This window comes from Canis lupus, chromosome 7 (assembly GCF_003254725.2).
Source record: "Canis lupus dingo isolate Sandy chromosome 7, ASM325472v2, whole genome shotgun sequence".
NCBI lineage: Eukaryota > Metazoa > Chordata > Mammalia > Carnivora > Canidae > Canis > Canis lupus.
The window spans coordinates 55,780,999-55,801,320 of NC_064249.1; the positions used below are offsets into that span (position 1 = coordinate 55,780,999).

The 20,322-nt window shown below is 41.2% G+C and overlaps 1 protein-coding gene across 9 annotated transcripts in view; it reads right to left on the reverse strand.

Annotated features, from left to right (window-relative positions):
• Positions 1-10,669: 10,669 nt before the first annotated feature.
• Positions 10,670-20,322, reverse strand: part of ASXL3 (ASXL transcriptional regulator 3) — a 182,160-nt gene continuing 172,507 nt past the window's right edge. For all 9 annotated transcript variants that reach the window (XM_025429199.3, XM_049112796.1, XM_049112795.1 and 6 more), the window contains one exon: positions 10,670-18,997. In XM_025429199.3, coding sequence (XP_025284984.1) covers positions 15,281-18,997 — 3,717 coding nt within the window. In that variant the 3' untranslated portion in view covers positions 10,670-15,280. The remainder of the gene's footprint in view (positions 18,998-20,322) is intronic.

A 20,322-nucleotide genomic window follows, 5' to 3' on the forward strand; every position in this document is an offset into this window, starting at 1 on the left:
ATCATTATTATAAATGTATATCAACTGTTACCGTTCTGAAACTAATAAACTTTGACATATTGATTTTCAAACAGCTCAGAAACATAATTTAAACAACTATGTGCTGACATTTTATATATTCTTATTTTAAAATATAAATCACACGTTTCTAAAGCGGTCAATAGAAGGGAATCAAAAGTTTACCTCTGTTCAGTTAGTAAGGAGCTAATTATTCAAGAAGAAAGAAATAAAAGACAGATCTCCATATACCTTTGAGGTCAGAGCCTTTCAAAATCAACCGTCAGACAGGAACAAGACAAACAGAAAGGATGCCAGAGAGACAAGAATCCTGGGGCAATACACACACAAATTAAGTGAAAAATCATGCCTATCCCTCTACACATAAGTGACAGCCTGGTCCAAAAAAGATCTATGCAGGAGTGAAAGACTCTGACCCAAGATTTGCAAAGACCCAAATCTTTACAATTGACACATCCAATCCTTGCCCTACCCTCCACATTCTCCAAAGTTCACTTCCCTACTTTAGAATTAATAACCCCTAGGCACCAGTCATAAGTATGATTTTCACAATTACTGAAGGGTTTTCCACTCTGTCCTGTTCAGAGCAACCATTGTAGGTCACTGTGGCTCAATCAGAATTTGAAGTGTGCCATTATTCGATATGAGTGCTTTTTTATTAATTTCACTTTGGCTCCTAAATTACTTTTTGACATTGCCCTTTCAAAAACTTGATTTGATATTGGCTTCCACTGTGTGAGTTACCTTTCAATCAAAAGACATTTCCATTTTATATTGTTTGACCTGCTTCTATTGGGGGCCCCCCATTGCCTTGCTTTGTGTTGAGGCATCTCAACCTCTATCCTTTCCTACATTCATGTCTTCTTTGGGAAAAACAACCCTATTATAGTCCTAAAAACAATTCCTGTTTGCTTTTCCCTTCTGCCCAGAGAAATACGAGAAGGAGCCTCTAGACCAATGCTTATTATATTTTCCTTCATTTCACAATAACTATTTTCTAGGCTTTTACAAAACTCATATTTATTGTTATGCATATTCACTGTAACAATAAAAAATAGAAAAGATAATTTTCTTCTTCTTTCAACCACATCATATAACTGATGATAATATTTTGGTGTGTATATCTCCATTTTTATCTCAAGCTTTTGCAAACATATGCAAATACTGATTTATATATTTAACCTTTACTCTTATGTGGTTTTCTAGGTGTGGTTATTTTTAAAAATTTATTTGCACTGGAATTAGAACTTGTTCAGGTATTGTTTTTTTTCTTATTTTTCTTCAGGCTTTTGCATATTTTCATTGAAATCGTACCCTGGGGACTTTGCTTCAGCATTAGCTGACCTGCCAGTTGCTTCCTGTCAAGCTATGCTCCTGTTGAACTGCAGCTGTCTGCCCTCTGGGATGTCCAAGTGTCATCTGGCCTCATCCTCAGCTTTTCTTTTCTTTGAGACTTAAAAGCGACTGGATCCAATTTAATGAGTGAGTGTTAATGATTGATACTGCGGGACGCCTTAGCAGTCGAGGGCCTACCTTTGGCCCAGGGCATGATCCTGCAGTTCTGGGATCGAGTTCCACATTGGGCTCCTTGCATGGAGCCTGCTTCTCTCTCTGTCTATGTCTCTGCGTCTCTCTCTCTCAGTGTCTCTCATGAATAGATAAATAAAATCTTTTTTTTTTTTTAAGATTGTTACTGTATGACAACTTTTCCTTGTATAGGACTCCTGGAACAGTGGCTTAACAGGGACTCTGTTATAGCAAGACAGGGATTCTAGAATTTGTGGAACAAGCAGAGAGAATTGGAAAATTACTCAAGTGGACCCAAAACATCTTAGGCTGATCTATTGAAACCTTTATCTGTTACTTCATATGGTTTTACTGGTCATTTCTTTGAGGTAGAAAAATCACTGCTTCTTCAAGACAGGCTGATTTTCTTTTTCACAAATGACGTGTTCAAGAGCAACTTTGCTGCTCAATTAGCTGGGTAAATGATATTTGTAAAACAGACTGGGCAGCCACTGGGTGGCAGCAGAAATTTGAAAAATATACAGCATGGATACACTTACTGTTTTATCCTATCTCTTACCACTTAGCATACTAAAAAACAACATTATTTTCAACAAACTGTCTTTTGACAGATTATATTCATTAACTTACCTCTCTCATGTAAACTAGCATACTCAACTATGAGAAAAATAGATAAAACATTAAACCTTATGACCCAATATTCTATGAATATAATATACATTTTTAATACTATTCAGGATGATTTTAGATAGATATGGTATTTTCCTAAAAATTAAAAGCTGTCATTACTTTTAATAGTTTTAAAAATCTAAGAGAAGTCTTACATGTTCAAAGAAATGCTGAGGAGTTTAGAGAAGACAAAGAATAAAATTATTCAGAATCCCCAAAACTAAATTAACCATAGTCACTGTCATATATGTATAGTTTTTTGATGTCTACTTCTTTTTCAATAGTAAAGACTTTTTTTTAACATCATGTTTTAAAAATGCTGAGTTGTCGGGGCATCTGGGTGGTTGAGCCTTTGGCTCAGGTCATGATCCCAGGGTCCTGGGATTGAGTCCTGCATTGAGCTCCCTGTGAGGAGCCTGCTTCTCCCTCTGCCTGTCTTTGCCTCTCTCCCTGTGTCTCTAATGAATAAATGAATATTTAAAACAAAACAAAGCAAAATAAAATAAAATGCTGGATTGTTTAATTTAATATAGTGTGAATTACTTGCTCATTTCATTAAATGTCCTTTTACAGAGTTATATTTAGAAATAGAAAAATATTACCTCACATGGCTAGACTAGTTTATAAGCAATTCCTTGTGGTAAAGCATTTACCAATTATTTACCGATTTTTAATATTACTCTTATAGACAACTGTTGCTAATTCTGAAGTCAAGCTAGCTGATAGTTTTCAGCCTTCCAATGTTTTTTTTTTTTTTAAGATTTTATTTATTTATTCATAGATACAGAGAGAGAGAGGCAGAGACACAGACAGAGGGAGAAGCAGGCATCATACAGAGAGCCTGACGTGGGACTCGATCCAGGGTCTCCAGGATCACACCCTGGGCTGCAGGCGGCGCTAAACCGCTGCGCCACCAGGGCTGCCCTCAGCCTTCCAATGTTAAGTGGTAAATTATTACCTTTTATAATGAGAGGTCCTGAACTTTTCTCTGAGAGAGAGTCAAAACCTTCTGATCAGAATTGCCTGGACTGATCCTACATCAGAACAAGTTTGAGGCACAGACTTCTGCATTTTAACAACTTACCTGAGCTAGTTCAAAGTTTTGAACCATTGGCACTCTGATCAAACTATACAGTCAGAAAATCTCAACAATAATGTGCAAACTTGGAGAAACACTTCTATTTCACTTGTCTCCATTTCTTTATCAGTGGAAAAGATGATGTGTCCAGTTTAAGGTGATGTCAAGGGAATACTGGTGTGTATCAAGAGCTCATTTCCAACCTTAAAATGCAGGCTTTGGAGACACTGCAGGCAAGAATATGCTTCTTTGAAACCAGAGATCATTTATTGTGACTGTCATATGCAACAAACTTTATGCTAAGCAGTTTACATGTACTGCTATTCCCCAGAGCAATCTTGCCAGGTTGCTATAATTTCATCTTTATGGATAAGCTCAGAGGTTCAGATGGGTTAAGTAAATCAACCCAGGTGACTATTTTTCAAAGTCAAAATTGGAATTCAAACCAGTCTTTCTGGTGCTATGACCTATGTTTATTCAACTCCAGGACCCTGTCAGGCTACGTGCAGAAAGGTACAAAGGTAGATAGGCCAATGAAGTTCCTTCTTGGCTCAGTAAGTTGACAAGGAGTTATTGTATGGTTACTGGTTTGTCGCTTTCCTCTGCTATTTGGAAGTGGCAAGGGAATACTTCAGAGCTGCTGTTGTTGCATATCATGGAGTTAATTGAAAGGCAATTGGATTTATTTGTTCTTTTTATTTTTTTAACTCTGTCATTTTAGATGGTGCAATTATTAATTACAGGTCAGAAAGTGTTATACGTTGCTCAGAGGTTTGGGGGAAAATGTAATAAAATAGAAGACAAAAACATATCCCTGCTGACAGTTTCTTTAAAATGTATAACTACTCACAACTACAAGGGAAATGTGGCGGATAAGCTAATTCTGAAGTAGTTCATGCAAATTGACACGTAACTAGAACCACATGGTTTAGAAAGGGCATGGTTTTTGGAGATAGGTCTTTTCTGGGTGACTTAATAGGTTTGACTCTTTCCTTATCTGAAAATAGGGATCAGGGCAGCCCCGGTGGCTCAGCGGTTTAGCGCCGCCTTCGGCTCAGGGTGTGATTCTGGAGACCCAGGATCGAGTCCCATGTCGGGCTCCCTGCATGAAGCCTGCTTCTCCCTCTGTCTGTGTCTCTTCTTCTCTCTCTCTCTGTCTCTCATGAATAAATAAATAAAATCTTAAAAAAAAAAACTGAAAATAGGGATCATATTACTTTCTTAGCTCTCCAAGGTGGCTTTTGTCCTAGCAACGCACCAGATGATATAATATGTGAGGCCCTTTTAATGCCTTGCTTGGTGAATAAATAATCCAATTTTTTATTAGAAGCCTAATAACATGGGCAAAGAAAAACAACTGATTTTAGTCATTTACTAGGAAAGTTACACTTCTCAGGTTGTGCCTTTGGAAACAGCTGATCCCATCAGTTATGCAAGAATCTTGGTAAGTGGAAAGCCTAGGAAGTTGATAGTTTTGCCTTCTAGACATAGAGGGTTGTTTTAAGAATGAGAGATAATGTTCTGTAAATTATCGGCTACAGCGCACTGAAATTCAGTGCCCTAAATTTGCTTTTACCAATAACCCAAAGACCTCTCTGTCCGATATTCACTTGGCATGCACCTGTACCCTCTCACATCTTCTATTCTCGACTTAAAAGTAATCTTGTCAGTCACCTTGTGCAACCACAACAAAAGACCATGAACTGAGTGGCTTCAACACAGAAATTAATTTTCTTTTTTTCTTAAGATTTTATTTATTTATTCATGAGAAACACAGAGAGAGATAGAGAGGCAGAGACACAGGCAGAGGGAGAAGCAGATTCCATGCAGGGAGCCTGATGTGGGACTCGATCCTGGGTCTCCAGGATCACGCCCTGGGCTGAAGGCAAGCACTTAACCACTGAGCCACCCAGGGATCCCCCAGAAATTAAATTTTCTTATGGTTCTGGAGGCTGGGAAGTCCAAGATCAAGGTGCTGGCTGGTTTGGTTTCTGGTGAGAGCTCTTCTCCTGGCTTGCAGATGTCACCTTCTTGCTGAGTCTTTACATGGTGGGGGGGGTGGGGAGGTGGAGAAAAAAACACCTTGGTATTTTTCTTAAGAGAACATTAATCCTAAAGTATCAGGTCCCATTTTTATGACCTCATTTAACTATAATTGCCTCTTTATAGGTCCTATCTCTATGACAGTCACATTTGAGGCTTCAACAGATGAATCTGGGGGGATACGCATAGCATTTCCTCAGTAAGGCTTTCCCTAGGAAGCCTATCTATATATGTTTACAACCTCCACACCACGATACAGTCTATGCCTTACCATGATTTCTTTTCCTTTATAGCACTTTCCATTTTCAAACTATACTACATATGTCATGTATTTATCTCTTAGCTACCTGTCTCCCGACACAAGAAGAAAAACTTAGGAATTTTGACTGTTCGTTTCAGCAATTATAGCACGCATGATGGAGCCCGGCACAGAGGAAGCCAACAAAATAAATACTGCTATGCACATAAAGGGACTATCCTCTGTTATGTATCATGGAACCTGCTAGAGACACCAAAATAGATGAGATCCTACACCTGCTCTTCAGTAGGTCTTGGTTCTGCTATATAGACAAGGCTTGCTATAAGTGAATGGTAGCTCTCTATAACTATAAACTATAACTCAGGAAATGATCCAAAAGGAATGTAGAAATCTGTATTGTGCACAGTCAAGGGAGATATTTGCTTCTGCAGTAGCTAACCTCTTCAGATTTGCATAAATCTATTTGCTGAACCATGGGTCAGGAAATCAGATTTCCCATTATTAAAGTTATCATTCTTTCTTGGTAGTATTTATATGAGCCAACTTCAAACCATAAGAACAGGTTAAATCTATGTACTGAAGTACATTTTAAGTATCCATCCTCACAGGCAAATTACACACGCAGAAATATTCCAGGACAATAGTTTAATAAATGACCACGTATAAGAATAGCCAATTGTAAAGCCCAGATCTTCCTTTCTGATAAATTAGTTTGAATTCACTTAAAAAAAAAAAAAAAAAAAAAAAGGAAAGAAATGATTAACTAGGTCCTGGCCAGAGAGTTTTCTACATCATCCAAAATTTTATTAAGCTTGCAAAGGTATTTTTTAAGCACCCCCTCATTAATTTGGATGTAAAATTATAGGAAAAAATAATCTCTAGTCTAGCTACAAGAGAACATTAATTTTCTTGCTAAGGTCTAGTGAAAAAACAATGTTAGTGCATATTGGTCCTACTGCAATATTGAAATGAGGAGATGCTGATTTACCTTGTCTGGTGAGTCATGCAGGGCACGAAACCACAATCCTGAAGCAAACCAGACCATCTGTGCTGTTTTCTCCAGATGAGCCAAATTTGGTGACAAACCATTTTCCATACAAAGGAGCTGTTCTTTTTAAATTATTCTATTTTAACTGAGAAAGTATAATTTCTCCAGTAAAAGATGCAGAAAAGTATTTTGCTTCTCATATTATATTACCTAAATATCTTCACTCTGAACTTAGACAAAGTAGTTAAATTATGACTTCAAAAGAGATTTTTCTCTCCAGAATGTTCATTTTCTCAATTATTCTCTCCATCCACACTCAAGCTGTTCTGGAAAATAGGATGTTTCCTGGAAAGGTACATTTAAATGGCATTTTCCACTGAAATTAATTCTTTAAAGGTCATTTTCTGAGAAAATTCCTTTCATTTTATGACATATTTTGTGGTACAATTCTAAAACACAACACACTAAAGAAATGTTCGGTAACTATTTTTTCCTGAAGAATCAAGCCATTGGTAAAATCTTTTGTCCCCTGTAATGCAGTCCCTAGCACAGATGTGGTGATCAAACTAAACAAGTTTGCTCATTGAAGGTTGGATGAATCTTGGCATCAAAATGCTCCCGTTGTTGGAATCACCTTCCAAGTATTGAGGGTCAAGGAGTATGCTCTGCTTGTATTCAGTGAAATGAAATATTCTCCTTAAGTAGAAAAGAAAGTTAAAGCATCTCTTGGGAAATAACAAATTTCCGACATGATCTAACCTTATAAATTTATTATTACTTTGATATATCATCAAATACTTATTAAAATACTTAAAATATTAGCTTGCCAGATGGCTTTAAGAAAAATAGTTATGAGTTGATAAAAGATGATTTTCTCCTCTGAGGAAGATTGTGTCAGACGGTGAATAGGAATGTGAATAGCCCAAAGTCGTGCTCTTACCCTTGTGGCATGAAAAGAGACAGGAGGGCAGAGGCCACTGGGCACTACTGAATAAGCTTTTCTGTATTTCTACCACTTATGTTCCCAGTTACCAGGCTGGAATAAATGAAGCAGTAGGATTTACTTATCCAGTTAAGGTTTGCTTGGAAAAATATTGATGTAGGTGAAGCTGATCTCTGGTGTTATCTATTGGCTGTCCATCTATGCATTCTCATTTTCCTCAGTGACCAAAACATTTCCCTCTTGTGATTACCAGCAAAGTGGGAGGCTTTTATTTCTTAGAAGAACTGCATGAGACACTGTGAATTCCCTGACTTCAGTCCAAATCCTCAGCTTACACATGCAAGACTAGACCTTTGTGTTATCTGAGCTCTACTGAATAACAGAAGTCAGAAGCAATGTCTTCTCCCTTTAAAAAGGAAGAGCTCACATTGCAATTTATATCAGGACTCTGCTTTTTTTTTTCTGTAGTCTCTGTAATATGACTCTGTAACATTTCAACGTCCAGAAATATGTATCACATTAATCTAAAAAAGTATTAGGAAGTCAATAACCACCAAGGACATCTGGTACCACAAACATTGTTTTAATATGCTGTTAACTTTCACAAAATCAATTATCAACATTATCAACATATAAACAAATTCCTAGATTAATGTAAGAAGGGCCTGGGGACAGAGCTCTAAAATGTGTAAAGGATCATACACTTTGTAGAAATCATGATCAGGAAGGACCGTGTCTTTAGTGATGAGCCCTGTTCAAGGGAAATGATTGTGATGCTCACGGGGAGGAGCATGCCCTCTCGGTCACTGGGTCAGGTATGGGCAATGGATGTTCCTCTGGAGGTTTTGTTCTCATCTGGTAGCAGTTCTAAATAGTTTCACCCCCTTGATGTCTCTTTCTTCGCCAGTGCACCTTGTACACGTCTTGATTATACTCCTGTTATATTAAAATTATTTTATCATCTCTCTCACTAGCCTGTAATTTTTTTTCAAGGTTTGGGACCCTCCTATTTTTCTCAGAATACATAGACGTCAGCGAAGCAGCCATTGACTGCATCTTGTAGTAAATAAAAGGATAGACACTGGTCTCTGAAAAACATTTTTTGATACTCAGATTTTTCCCATGTATTCTTTTGTTTAAGCCTTGGGCTCCTCATTTATTACATGGCTACAATAATAGTGCCTGCCTCACGGGATTTTTCTAAGGACAAATGTGATCATTAATAGCTGTGAAATGCTTTGCCTCACTCCGCACTAGCTTTTTGCAAATATTTTCTACTATTTTTAAAAATGTAGTCTGTCTTTTGGGAATTCTGGAAAATTGCTGATTTGCTTAGTATACAGCTAAAACTCTAAGTTTATTTCTATGAAGAGAGTTTATAAAATCTCCTTTATATTCAGATCATGAAGGCTAAAGACTTGGAAATAATTTATTGAAACATGAAGTCTAGGCAACCTGCAATTAAAGTCTTCAAATAAATTCATGAAGGGACACTTCCTAGGATTTCTGTTCAGTTGCCTTTTGCAGGGGGGTGGGGGGGGAGCCCAAACAGTTGTGTCAACTGCTTTCCTCGGTAGGTTCTTCCAAAATAAAATATTTATCTTTGATGACAATGAAGTGTCTATGTGAAACTTAATGAATCACTGGGTAAACTACTTTTTCTCAGATAAAGCCTATGATGGATACAAATAAATACCTCCGATGCTGAGTGCAATTTTTACTCAAATCAGGCCAGAATGGGATCCCTGGGTGGCGCAGCGGTTTGGCGCCTGCCTTTGGCCCAGGGCGCGATCTTGGAGATCCGGGATCGAATCCCACATCGGGCTCCTGGTGCATGGAGCCTGCTTCTCCCTCTGCCTGTGTCTCTGCCTCTCTCTCTCTCTCTCTCTCTCTGTGACTATCATAAATAAATAAAAAAAATTAAAAAAAATCAGGCCAGAATAATGTACACAATAATGTACTAAGAACAATTGGATATTTGTATAAAAACTGTATAATTGTTCCTATTTCATGAGAATATAGGAATTAAAACATAAAGCATTCAGATTGGTTTCAAAAAACATCGGCTTAAAAAATGCTGCTGTTCAACTTTCTCTAGTGAAAGTTATTTTTTTTATTTTTTAAAAGATTTTATTATTTATTCACGAGAGACACAGAGAGAGAGAGAGAGGCAGAGACACAGGCAGAGGGAGAAGCAGGATCCACGCAGGGAGCCTGACGCGGGACTCGATCCCGGGTCTCCAGGATCAGGTCCTGGGCTGAAGGCGGCGCTAAACCGCTGGGCTGCCCCTCTCTAGTGAATTTTAGAATAAAGGATGCCTGTGAAATAATGCAATGAAAACAAAAAAATTCCATGTTAAATAAAATTAAGAAAGCATTTCATAATACTTTAATAGAAAAAATAGGACAAAAAAGGAATGCTATCATTGTAGTGAAAATAGCTTGATGACATAAGTATCAGTTTTCCATGGACTCATTTGGGTACGTTGGACTTTATTATAAGCATTTAATTCAGTTTTTGGAGGAAGCCCTTTTATTTTGTTCTTTTCTTTCGCCCCTCCAAATGTAAACATCCTCTTTCGCCATCTGGTGGCCAAAGTCAGCATTATAGAGGAAAACAGCTGAGCTACGATTTAACCAATTGTTTAATGCTTTCTGATTCATCTTAATGTAAAAATATGCGTTTTTAACCAATGTAAACATAACTGAGGCAATTTTGTTCCAATGGCACACAGCGCTTTCTTCAAATAACTCTAGCTGTAATGTTTAATGCAAGATAAAAAAAATTAACCTAATCGATTCTTTTAAAAAAGAATTTTGGAATTCATTTGGAGAGTTAAAATTAATTATGGTAGTTAACAATTTGACCCGAATGTCTTTGACTTAAAAATTAAACAAGATCTTTATGAAAGCAAGTTCCAAATATACTTTTTAAATGATAATAAGCACAGTAGATATTGTTAATTTCCAATAGGTTTCAGTTTTAACAGTTAAATTGTGTGTTGACAATTCACCAAACTGGAAGGGGTCGATAATTCAACAGTATGTGGTTTTTTCCTCCCTAAAATTTTTTAAGTAAAATTTTCGATGTATTTAACACATTTTATGTAACTACCTCATTTCATAAAAAATTAAAAATGACAATTATTTAATGTTTAATTTCTTTATTTTCTCCAGAATATTTTAATATTGAAACCCAAATTGTTACTTTGAGAAAGGGAAAAAACAGAGAAACATGAAGAGACAAACATTTCATTTCATTTAACTTATGGTATTGTGAGCAGTCACTTTTGTAGGCAACACTTTTCTTCTTTGTAGAAAAGAAATAAAAAACAAACAGCACCATTAAAGAATGCATGATCCCTGAATTCTAAACAAAACACTGTCTAAAAATTGTTTAAATGCTCGTTGCACTGAGTCACATTTAGTCAGGTATCAAAGCAAGCATAACAGTATTAAATTGTAGCAGTCTTACTGAATCAACTGCTCCCCCTTCTGAGGATTTTACACACCTTTCGTGAGTTTTTCCTGTGGGAATAATATATTCTTTGGTAGAGGACTGAAGGAGGGTTTTACTTTTCTGTATGCTGATATAAAATGTCTGTATGTTCAGGGCCTTCGCCCCCAATCTGTGTTTGTCATGCATGTTATGTTTGGGTTGATTTCACATTTTGCTGTTACACTGTAGGAGTAATACCGCCTTTTTTTTTTTTTTTAAAGGCATTAAATGGCTAATGTCAAACAGATGTAAACATTCAGAATACTGACCCCAAAAAATAGTACACACACACACATTAAAAAAAACAAAACAAAACTGTACTGAAAATATGAATCAGATTAGGTTTCTAGGAAGCAGGGGGGGAAATACAGCAGTACAAGAAAATTATGGCAACCAAGTAAAGCACTTTTTTGGAAACATTCATGAACAGTACAAATACAACAAAGTTTTTCTACAGTCTAAATTATTCTGCAACTATCAAATATAGTACAAAGCGAAATAGTATGTGCTATAAAAAAGCAGCTCCTTTAAATTATAGTAAAAATGCTTTTTGTTCGCTTTACAGTGACAAAGCATGAGGACTGAAGACAAGATTTTTATATTCAGTGACATTTTGGCTACATAGGCCCCTGACAGTCTGACGAGTTCCTTTTCTAGGACTCTTCACATTGTTCTCTAGAAACACAGACAGACAGTGACTCTGGGCTCTGCATGCTCCACGGGCTCATTCCCACCAGGCAGCTAGTGCGGTGCTGGCCTCCACACCAGAGAGACGATGCAACCCTAAGCTTGGCTTCAGCTTCTGTGACCTGGAACCTCACCAGACCAAGCAGGAACCGGGAAACCAAGGCCACAGTAACTTCCTCTCGCGAAACTGTGCGAGTGTTTAAAATGGGGCTGCAACATCACGTATTCTTAATCTTGGCTGCGTTATGAAGCACCATGTGCACCAGCTTGTTGGGTTTTGTAGGTTTAATCTGAACGACTTAGAACATCCAAGGTCTAGAAGTCACCTAAACCTGCTCTACAGCTCATCCCAGAAACACATACCACCATAAAGTCTTTATAGCAACCAGGCTCAACCTCATAGGTTTGTTTTCAAGTTTTTTTCTTCAAACTAGACCTTAGTAGAGAAATATTATATATAACTATGGTGCTCAGTTCACCAACATTTCTGCTACTCTCACTTTGGGGAAGGAAAACTATTTTCATTTTGAAAATGAATTTGCATCAGAACGTTCTTATTAACATGCCCATTAACTACCTAAATGTCTTTACACACTTCAGGCATATGCATATCATAGAGGAGGGGGATGAGGGAATAGCAGTTCTCTGCTTTCCCCTGCTCCAAAAGTGCTACTTAGGGAAATACATCCTTTGTGATAAAAAAAAAAAAAATTACATGTTACATGTGCAAGTTCTATTCCTGATAGGGATATCAGAGTGTCCAATGATCAGGATAATGCACACACTAACATTTGCACATTACACCACAATAACCATGTAGTAAATAACATACTACATTTGCACATAGGCAGACACCTGTGGAAATCAGGAAGCTAAGAACCTACTTACCTAATCCGAATATACTGGTTTTCATATATGTATATTAAGTGGACACTTGTAAAATATCTGACCCACATTTTACTTCTGAATTTTTCTTTCCATTATTTTTTAGCCCAAAGATACTAATTTTTTCACTAATATAAACCATATGCGAATATTAGGCATTTGAGCTGGGGCAAAAGAGAGAAAGGGCACAGAAGAATTATCCTCTTTGGACCTGGGTGATAGAATCCATGCACGATCAACAATCGATTCACCAAAATCATGTGAAATATCACCTATTTTGTGAAAAATCAAAACATACAGAAGGACACTTTTTTCTTTATTCCCAGTACCTTGCAGGCAGTGTCCCACAATGATGGAACCGACAGTGAGCTCAGTATCACTTCCGCCTCAGCCGGACCTCATATACAGAGTGCAAAGCTTCGTAGACCAGGGTTTCTTCAACACGGTGCCAGTTACTGATGTAGTGATCTTTGAATCTGCTGGTGTGGCCAGTACCTGACACTGGTAGAGCGGCAACTGCATTCGGAAGGAGTTGGCATGCAAGGGTCTACATTTTACGGGCTCCCTTCTGTGGGACTAGAGCGTGCTCTTCTGAACTAGGATGGTATTGCAGCCAAGCCGACCACGAGAGGATGCCGCCCGAGCACAGCCTGGCGCAGGGGAACTACGGGTCCACTGCAACTTGCGCCGCCTTCCTCGGGAGGGGCTGGTTAGTGCACTGCTCACTTTCTCAGTCGTTCGCTTTGTTAATTTCAATGTGAAAAACAGAAGTGACGGTCGGTCCGGAAGGAAGCATGGCAGCTCAGCCACAGAGGCAGACCGTTCTTTGCTTTTCTAAATATCTTTCGCTATCAGCAACTTCTTAATGAAAGTGACATCTGTATCACCTAACAAAATTTGGCAACATCACAATAATAAATATGGAGGAGAAAGAAAACAAACAAACATGTACCATGGTTGATTCCTATTAAAAAATCACAAGTGTGTTTTTTTCTCCCTCCAGGAATGTAATCTCTGCTTATTCCAGTTAAGTTTTAAGACATGTTTTAAGGGAATGTCAAAAGTTTACATTGATGTGAAAATGTCTGTCACTCTTACCCTGGATACAGAGGATACCCCTCACCCCATGATTTGTTTCATTTTTTAAATTCTACAGCCATGGTCAAGCAATGAATTACTGGCACTCCATATATTGTGCTCTGCAATCTGAAGTTAAATGGGCGTGGCTTTGTTGTCTTTCATCTTTCCCACAGTGTGCATGTGCTTTTGAACTTGCTTTAGGGAACAGAGCCTCCTGAACTACAGCTGTTCTCTGGCATGAGGGTGGTCAAAGTATGAGGAACGTAGCTCAAATACTCAACACTCAGACTTTACTGGATAAACACTGACGGTATTTGTAAGATGCAGTATCCCGTTTTCAAAAGCAGTTCCACTCCCCCAAATACGAAGAATGTACTGAATTCACCTGAGGGGGGGGGGGGGGGCGAAAGAAAACAAAACATGCAGTACCTAGAACTTTTAAAACAAAGGCTATTTCAGAGTCAAGTATAATTATGTAGATTGTGAATCATAAGAGAAAAATTGTTCAGAAACGTATCGTCACTTCAGCCTTCTGTAGTTCCTTTCATCATCATTGACACTTTGAGAGGTGGCCAACCTCTGCAGAGTCAGAAGCCAGAATGTACTGGTGTCATCAATAAAGGGTACGATTATTTTCCCCCCAGTTTTAGTATCTAGTAGTTGTACTGGAGTGAACAGAATGGACTGATATTTACATTATCAACCCACTTCTATGTGTTTGCATACACAGCATTTTACTTGCTTACTCTTTAAACTTAAGGGCATTTTTTCATACTTGCTCTTAAAAGCTACACACGATGCTCTGAAATCCTCTGGGCCTCTGGGCCTCTGTTGGTCAACTGATCCTACAGTATCAGGTGTCAAAGGGCTCAAACCAGATTACTGGGCATAGGGCCCACGCTGCAATTTCAGGTATAAGACACATTTCACTACAATGTGTGCACAATGTCCAAGGCAGATCCAGAAATGCTGCCAGTCTCTGAAAAGAGTAAAAAGGGAGGGAAGAGAAGAAGGACAGTGGAGTTCATTAATGGCATACCTCCTTTAATGTATCTTTTGTGATATGAGCAAATACAAGGAATCATACACTTAAATCAGATTCCCCTTTCCAAATATGATTTTATCACTGTGGTCAAGGTAGGTCCAGAAGAGTCAACTGTGAAAACCCTTGTTGTAATGGTTAATCTACAGAAGAATGAATAACCAACCACTTTAAGTCACTTGTACCATCCTCCTTCTACATCTGCATTTCTGGTTAGCATTAAGTAATTAAAAATGTCCTTTTCCTATCTACATCTGGATTTAAAAAAGAAAAAAAAAAAAAAAAAACAAATGGGGCAGTGACCTGTATACACTTGGACAGAAATTTTCCAGAGCTGGGAATGGCAACTTAATATGTAAAAGACATGCTGCTGAGCCACTTGGTTGGGACGCCATCTCCCCTTTCTGGGAAATGCAAGTAAAGAATCCCAGAGAGAGAAGAGAATCTGTTCCAAAGTAAAATAAATTAGCACGATATAAACCACTGAGTTATTCAATTTGTTGCTGCTGACGCCGTTTGGCTTTTCCGTGTTGAAAAGGGATACTGCATCTTTCCTCGGCTCTTACCGCACAACCAGGCAAGCTACACAGAGTTTGGAGGGACCTATGCAGTCGTCATGGCAGAAGGCCCCGCAGCCTTTGCACACAATCATGGCTTTCAGCCGGCAAGAGCATTTCAGTTCCAACTGGTCCGCATTGCTGCTGTCGGCAAAGTTCTGAACGGGCATCTGAGCGTTCTGACCGGGCAGGCCCGTGGCAGGGCTGGAGCCGCTTCCCAAAATCCCAATGGACTTTTCAATTGCAGATGCTGCCCTTTTGAAGCTCGTGCTACCAAAGTGTATTGTTGGATAATTTCCACAGAGCTGCTGTTGTTGCTGCACCTGCATTTTCTGAGCAGCTAATTGGGTAAAAGGCTTTTGTGGCTCAGAAAGCAAATAGGAAGAGAAATCTGCATTTTTTAACGCAAATGCTTTTAACTGTTCTTTCATTTCATTCTGGTCATAGGAAACTTGTTTCATGCCCAGTTCACAGCTGCTGCTTAAACCTTCCTCAAAAGAAAGAGGTTCCGATTTTATATTGCTACATATGCCCGTGGACTGTGGCCAACTAAGTCTCTTAGTGGTTTCCATGGTAACCGGTGGTTGCTTTTGATCGGATGGGACTTCTGCATTAGGAATAGGTGGAGGTAGCGGAGGTGGCGGTGGGGGAGGCGGGGGCAAGGCCAAGGGCGGAGGGGGCGGAGGGGGCGGGGGCGGGGGATGCACCAGTGCTTTGTTTGGCACGGCGTGTGCAGCCCCTCCCACGTCATCACCTTCTTTCATGGCCATGTTGGGAGATAACATGTTGGCTAACCTTAGCTGGTGAGGTGCGGAGGAAAGGCCCACCTCTCCCAGCCCCTTCTGTTCCAGATGCCTATTGAAGGCAAACGCACCACAGCCCACCGGGGGCTTGGCAGAGGCCTGTAACAGAGCTGCACTTGGGACGGGGCCCCTGGCAGCCACGGGCATTTGGTAAAACTGCTGTCTGTGTGAGGTACCAGCATCGGGGTGGAAGCTGCCATTCTTGTCGACGTGAAACAGGTTCTGCTGGAAGCTACACGAGGGGAGCAGCCGCTTTTGCTGTTTGACCTCGGGGCTGTGAACAATTCGGTTCTGCATGGAGTGCTTGCTCAGCCACTCCTGCTTAAACGGCTGGCTGTGTCCTAGCTGACTCATGCCCGAGTTGATGACACAAGGCACCCCTTTGACATCTGGCTCCACCAACAACTTCCCTGGCTCGCATTTAACTTGAGTGTGTTCCCCCACAGTCCTGGCTACTCTCTTTTTGGGGTGGTTTTCTCGCTTCCTCATCTGTAGTGGTGCGAGGGTCCCGGCCAGGTAGCCCTTCCCGTCCGGATTGGGAGAGCTGGACGGCAGCTCCACAACGTTCCTCTCTGGTGCCGTCTTCCCCGCTGAGGTAGTTTGAAGAGGCAGAGGAAGCCTGTTAATTTCGAGCTTGGCTCCCAACCTGGGCTGAGGCAACACTTTTTCCAAAGGCAGGTTGCCCTGGAGCAGCTGCGTCACGAGTGGGTTGTTAGCCTCCACGGACGACAGCCGGCAGCCGGAGCTCCCCGCACCGGGGACTCGCTTCAGGGGGTCTGGGGCCAAGGAAATGGGCTCGTCCCCGGCGCCAGGGGTGGGAGCCTTCACGCTCTGGGCCTGCTGCACGCCGGGGGCGACCTCCGCGGCCGGAGGCGGCAGCTCGGGGCCAGGGAAGTCTTCCGTGTCCATTCTAAAGCCCTTGTCCACCTCGTGAGGTTCGGACTTCACCGGGAGAGTGACGTTCGTTAGGAGGTTCCTGGGGTGAAGTTCTGGCATGTGGGAGTAGCCGGCGTGCTCGGTTTTGATGGCCTTCGGGCCACTCTGCTCCAGAAATTCTTTCTGCTTACTGGGAGCGGAGTGACTGACCAGAGGCTGCCCTGTGCTCCTCATCCCCTCGTCATTCCAGCAAATCCGGCTGCCCGGGTTATACGGATTGCTGCAGGTTGTGTCCGCTTCACTCTTGAAAGCAGTCGGGCCACGAGCCTGCTCGGCAAAGCAGTTACTGGGAGTGGTCACCTCGTTTAGTTTATCTGGAACGACGAGGGGTCCCTCTCGGAGACTGGAACCGGCTGCCTGCATCGCTTTATTATTACACTCTTGCTTTGCTGCAGAAGCAGCGATGAAACTAGAACTGTGATCGACGGCGTCGCTGGCCACGGGCTCCGGCCTGCTAATAACAGATACCTGGGGACACACCATGGGCTGTATGGAGGCTTCTGTCCTCACTGACCTGCTCGGGAGGTCCAAGCTGGCTTCTGCGCTCTCGATGGAGACGGTTAGAGACAACGTGGAGGTCAGCGTGGTGCTGTGGTCAACGATGACTTTACACGGAATCGATCTGTTTATGGCTGCTGGTGCAAAGCCCCCCGCAGGTGGCTGAGGTTTCCCAGAATTGTCTGCCCTGTTTCGAGGCCCTGAATTTTTGTCCGAGCTTTCAGCACTTAATTTGGGAGGACTCTCGTAAGAGTTTATCGTCAGCATGCTTCCAGTAAACATTGCGACAGGTGGTCGTGCAGCCAGAGGCTCTGTGACTGCCCCGGACTCCCTACAGCCGAGGGCGGCTCTCACAGTGGTGCCCACGGGCCCGCTGCCCTGTTCTTCACTCCCAGGCATGGCTATCTTCTCAGAGGGAAATCGGCTGTTAATTCCCGTTGGGGGGATCAAGACAGAGCTCGTGGAGAGATGGTTTGGCAAGTTCTTTCCAATGGAGGGAGTTGGCGCAGAGTTGTACTGACTGGGGATTAAGTGACCAGCACTGCTGCTGGGCAGGAGCAAGGGCTTGTCATCCATGGGGCTCGAGACACTGCAGCCCTCTGCTGTGACGGGGACAGGAGCGCTTTCGATACATTTTGGTATAATGGCTATGCACGGAGTGTCAGTTCCCTGGATGGTTTTTAACATGCTTATGTTACAGGCAGAAATTGTAGTGTTTGCACTGTCAACAGACATTAGAACAGAGGATTTATCAACAGAACTCACAAAGGGATGTTCTTTAATTGCTCCCGACATAGCAGTGCTGCAAACAGACACAGGGACAGAATTTTTATTAAAAAGCATGGGCACACTGCTATTTTCAGAAGAGGTAGATGAAACAATTTTCTCAGGTAAGTGTGACACGGGTATGTTTTCATCAGAACTATGCACAGATAAGTCAGTGGCAGTTTCTGGAAGTTTAGCTGGGTTAAGAGACTGCTGTAATACAGTGGTGGTCTCCCGGAGGTGTGCAGACTTGTTGCTAGGAGATCTGCAGTTTGGATTGACAATAATCACACCAGTTGACCCTTCAATTTTTGTTTCAGGAGCAGAAGAGACTTCTAAGCTTGGGGGCCCTTCCTTTGAGCTGAGCGGAGGCAACCGGGACTCTTTAGTGTTCTGGAAGAGGTGGGCCCGGGCTTGATGCTTTGCAAAGAGCTTTGCCTTTGTCTGCTCTTTGATGTGTGCCAGGGTTCTTGCCTTTCCACCCTCTCCTGGGCTCCCCATGGCTCCTGAGACGATGCTCGCCGCGGCGGCTACTGCAGCTGCTGCGGCCGCCTCTCGCTGGGCCCTCGCTTGCTGGGCCCGGGCCTTGATATCTGCAAGGGTCCTGGCTCCTGTATTCCTCCCACTGCTGACCGACGTGCTGGGGGATGTGCGAGACTCTGGTTTGGAGACTGGCTGGCTCTTGATAATGAAAGGTGGCCCAATTTTGGAAAGCTGGATCTACAGGAAGAAGGGGAGAATGGAAAGAGAAAGCTCATGGTACATGATCACAGAGGAGGCAGGTGGAACGCGATAATGTGAGAGAGAAGATGTGCTGCATTCTCTCATAATGTGGCAGGAATGACACCTAAATCCCCGAATGGGCCTTTAGGGGATAAAGTGACAATAAATGTGGCATGAATGTGAAATTAAAATTTTCAATCTCTGTTTTTCATCTACAGAAACATCAACCGGTGACTTCATTTGGTATGGAAATGAAACATCTTCTTAATGCCTCATATAAATGGAAACAAAATCCATGCTTCTTAAAATGAGGTTAGCTAAAAAAGGCTTAGAGATATTTAGCTTTTAAATTATCTTCCTTCCTGGCAGGGAAAACTGGGACCTTAACTCTACATGAGTTTATCTCTTAATTTGACACAAAGAGAAAAACCTTAGCCAAGAGGTTAGGGAATTAGAATTCTCGTCCTGCCTTCACTCAAAGAAACTGTGATTTCAGGGATCACCATGCAGTTCGATTTCTCCAATGACCTCCTCGAGCCAAAGACTCTATAGTTTTTGTGTACTCTCATACCACCCAGTACGCTGGCTCCTACATGCACAATAAGTGCACAATAAGAGTTTGTAAACTCACCTGTAAAATGAGACTAGTTATTTCTGGTCTATTTCCTTCATAGGGCTGCTATAAAGATGGAATGAGACTATATTTGTAAGAGTGTTCTGCTTTCCAAAGGGATCCCATATCGTTATCTTTTCATGAAAGCAAGGGTAACTCTGGTTTTCTGCCTCTAAAAGCAACTATGGAGCTTAGGCAGTTCCTTCGGATACTGGTAATCTACAATTTGCTGATTTTCATAAAGTCACACTGTTCACCTACTCATGCTAATTAGGAGACTCACAGTCATCACCAAACTCATGAGGCACAAGACCCAACACCAACATCCCATAGCAATGCCTGTGATGTGCTGGTCACTAAAACGTTCTTAGAGTCATAGATTTGGAGAGCTGGAAGGGAACTAATCAAAGCCCCTCATTTTACAGCTGAAAAAACTCTTGGAGGGAAAATAGGCTGCCCTGGGGTCACAGAAATAGGGATTGACAGAGAGAATCTTTGGGTTCCCTGTTCAGGGCTGTTGACTGGTACTATGATTCCTTCGTTTTTCTCCTTCTAAAAAAAGCTTTTCCTAGAAAACATCTCTCTTCTTAACATACATATATTTACACTATAAACGACATTTAACACATGATGTAGGATCATATCAATCTGAAATTATGCTTTGGAACTATAGTGGATGAAATTATCTGTCTTTGCTATCGCATTTCTC